The sequence below is a fragment of the Montipora foliosa genome, chromosome 7 (assembly GCF_036669935.1).
Source record: "Montipora foliosa isolate CH-2021 chromosome 7, ASM3666993v2, whole genome shotgun sequence".
In the NCBI taxonomy this organism is placed as follows: Eukaryota; Metazoa; Cnidaria; class Anthozoa; order Scleractinia; family Acroporidae; genus Montipora; species Montipora foliosa.
Window position 1 is genome coordinate 36,313,689 of NC_090875.1, and position 2,500 is coordinate 36,316,188.

Here is a 2,500-nt window from a genome sequence, read left to right on the forward strand (position 1 = left end):
TTAACACTGCAATGATTTTTATAACGGAAAAACTAAAAGACGATTGCATGACAAAAAAAACTGAGCATTATTCCTGATAGAGTAAGATAAAACAGTTAAACGAAATTGAATCACAACCTGGACTACTTGCTTCTTTACATACCAGTTTGTGTTGATAACCCAATTATGTAGCAATAATATTCCTATTAAATTTATACATATATATGCACAGTCAAACATCGATTATTCGGACGTTAATTGCCACGATTTTTTCTGGTCAAAATTTGATCGTGAAAATTAATTAATAAAGATGAAATAATGCTACTTAAAAGCGTGTGTCACCTTGCTTTTATTGTTGCTACTTAAAAGCACTTTGAAATTCTGACTCCGAGCTGTTTTGTCGCTTAGTGAAATCCTACCGATTTATTGCGATCTTCTCTCAGTCGTTACATTTATTCGGCAATAATTTTCCAACATCACTGCGATCGGGTTTTTTTCTCCTTGTTTGGTCACGACGAAGCATAATTTAGATGTTCTCTTTCCTGACACTGCAAATCACACAGTAATTTTCATCAGTACGATTTTTTGCCGGAGTTTAAAGGTTCTCCTTTACATATCCAGCCTGACATCCAATGCAATATGATTGGTTCATTCCGAGCATGCGCCTGCAAGTAATACAACACTCTCTCTTTTCCCGCCTGGGTTCCAGGCCCATTTTCAGGGCGGGGTAAGAGGCAGTCCCGGAACAGGACTACATTGGCAGTCACATGATCTTTGAATGGAAGACTAATTCTCACTGTGCCACTATCTCTATCGTTTTTTGTTAACTTTTAAATTGACATAATGTAAACAGCCGTATATGAAGGAATATGCGCCATACAAATCTAATTGTATTGTATTGTATTGGTGTTTCTTACCGCCCTGTTTTCTGAGGCATTAAGCAAAACAAAGTAGTTGATAGTAGAATATGAAGCCATCATTTGTGAATCAGCAATGTGTTGTTTACTATTCTAAATGTGATCTGTGTGATGCAGATTATGTTGGGTATACAGCCGGACACCTTCACCAACGCATCGCTGAACACGCTCACGGTCGGAAAATCTTTTGAAAGAAAACCAATTTAACGTTTTTAAGAAAGTGCTAGGGCAAATTTGATTCCTTACTCCACGAAATGTTCTTCATTAATTAAGAGTCTCAAGCCTAAGTTGAATATCCAGGCGGACTCCATACGTGCCAGACTTTTTGTTTAATTTTCATTGTTCCTTTCCTCTACAATACCTCCTTATCAGCTATTGAATTTTTGTTCTTTTAGTATTTATAGATTGTAACGTCGAAACGTCTTCGTTTTTAACAAAACTTTTAGTATTTTTTAGCATGTTTAAATATATCTCTTTTAAGTTACATCATTTTCTCACTTGTCAGCTGCGTCTGAAAAGGCACTTGCTTTGCCCGATGGAGTTGTAAATGCCATGCACGTTCCGTCGTGTGATCCTAAGGGTGTCGTGTCTCAGTTTCAAGAGAGTCTCCATTTGACGCCTACAGCACTGGATAATCCGCAGAACGAGGACAAACGTTGGATTCGTTGTCTCGCTAATACTGCGAAATCCGAAAACCGAAAGGATGTAGTCGAATATTTGAGGACTATTGTCCCTTGTGGCACTACTGGTAAGAAAGGAGATATATATACTGCTCAAATTAAATGTGTTACATATATAAGATCAATCATTGTTTATTCTTTTATTTGCTTGTTTGAGCGTTCATTATTTACTGAATGAATGAGTGAGTAAGTGAGTGAGTGAGAGAGAGAGAGAGAGAGAGAGAGAGAGAGAGAGAGAGAGAGAGAGAGAGAGAGAGAGAGCCAGAAGAAAGGGCACTTTTGTGACGAAAATAGGGAACTTTCGTGACGAAAATAGGGAACTTTAGTGACTTAGGGAACTTTCGTGACGTGCATAGGGAACTTTTGTGACGACACTAGGGAATTTTTGTGACATTAGGGAACTTTGGTGACTTGAATAGGGCACTTTGGTGACCTTAATAGGGAACTTATGTGACGCTCATTTGTAGGTGTTACTCTAAGGAAAAACGTCACTTTCAGTGCAATACAGGAAGCAGGTATTTTCCTTGTTGATTATCAAACTTAATGCAAACAGAGCACAAACAAATTTGGTGTTTTTCCATCCGCTATTGATACATCTTCTTAGTTGTTCCTAAACACTGGCAAGTTTCATTTATTGAACAACCCATCATTTTGTTTACACTTTGCTTGTGTTTCTTTCTGTTGCATAGACATGGAGAGAAGACAAACAATTAACTGCGTTGTCCGCTCAACAATAACTTAAATTCGATAGTATAACCTATCATAGTAAGGTGAACTTTATCAAAATCTCTAACGAATCTGAAAACGCTTGATAAAAGTACATTGTAGACAAGCGTACTATGTAATTGTTTAGAACGTTCATGATTCGACAGAAATGTCATAACACTTTTATTCCGAACAACAAACATTCGGGTTACAATGCAA

The 2,500-nt window shown here is 37.3% G+C and overlaps 1 protein-coding gene across 5 annotated transcripts in view; it reads left to right on the forward strand.

Moving 5' to 3' along the window:
• LOC138009450 (probable serine/threonine-protein kinase qkgA) overlaps positions 1–2,500 on the forward strand; it is a 204,149-nt gene that overhangs the window by 187,024 nt on the left and 14,625 nt on the right. For all 5 annotated transcript variants that reach the window (XM_068856468.1, XM_068856469.1, XM_068856470.1 and 2 more), the window contains one exon: positions 1,402–1,644. In XM_068856468.1, coding sequence (XP_068712569.1) covers positions 1,402–1,644 — 243 coding nt within the window. The remainder of the gene's footprint in view (positions 1–1,401; positions 1,645–2,500) is intronic.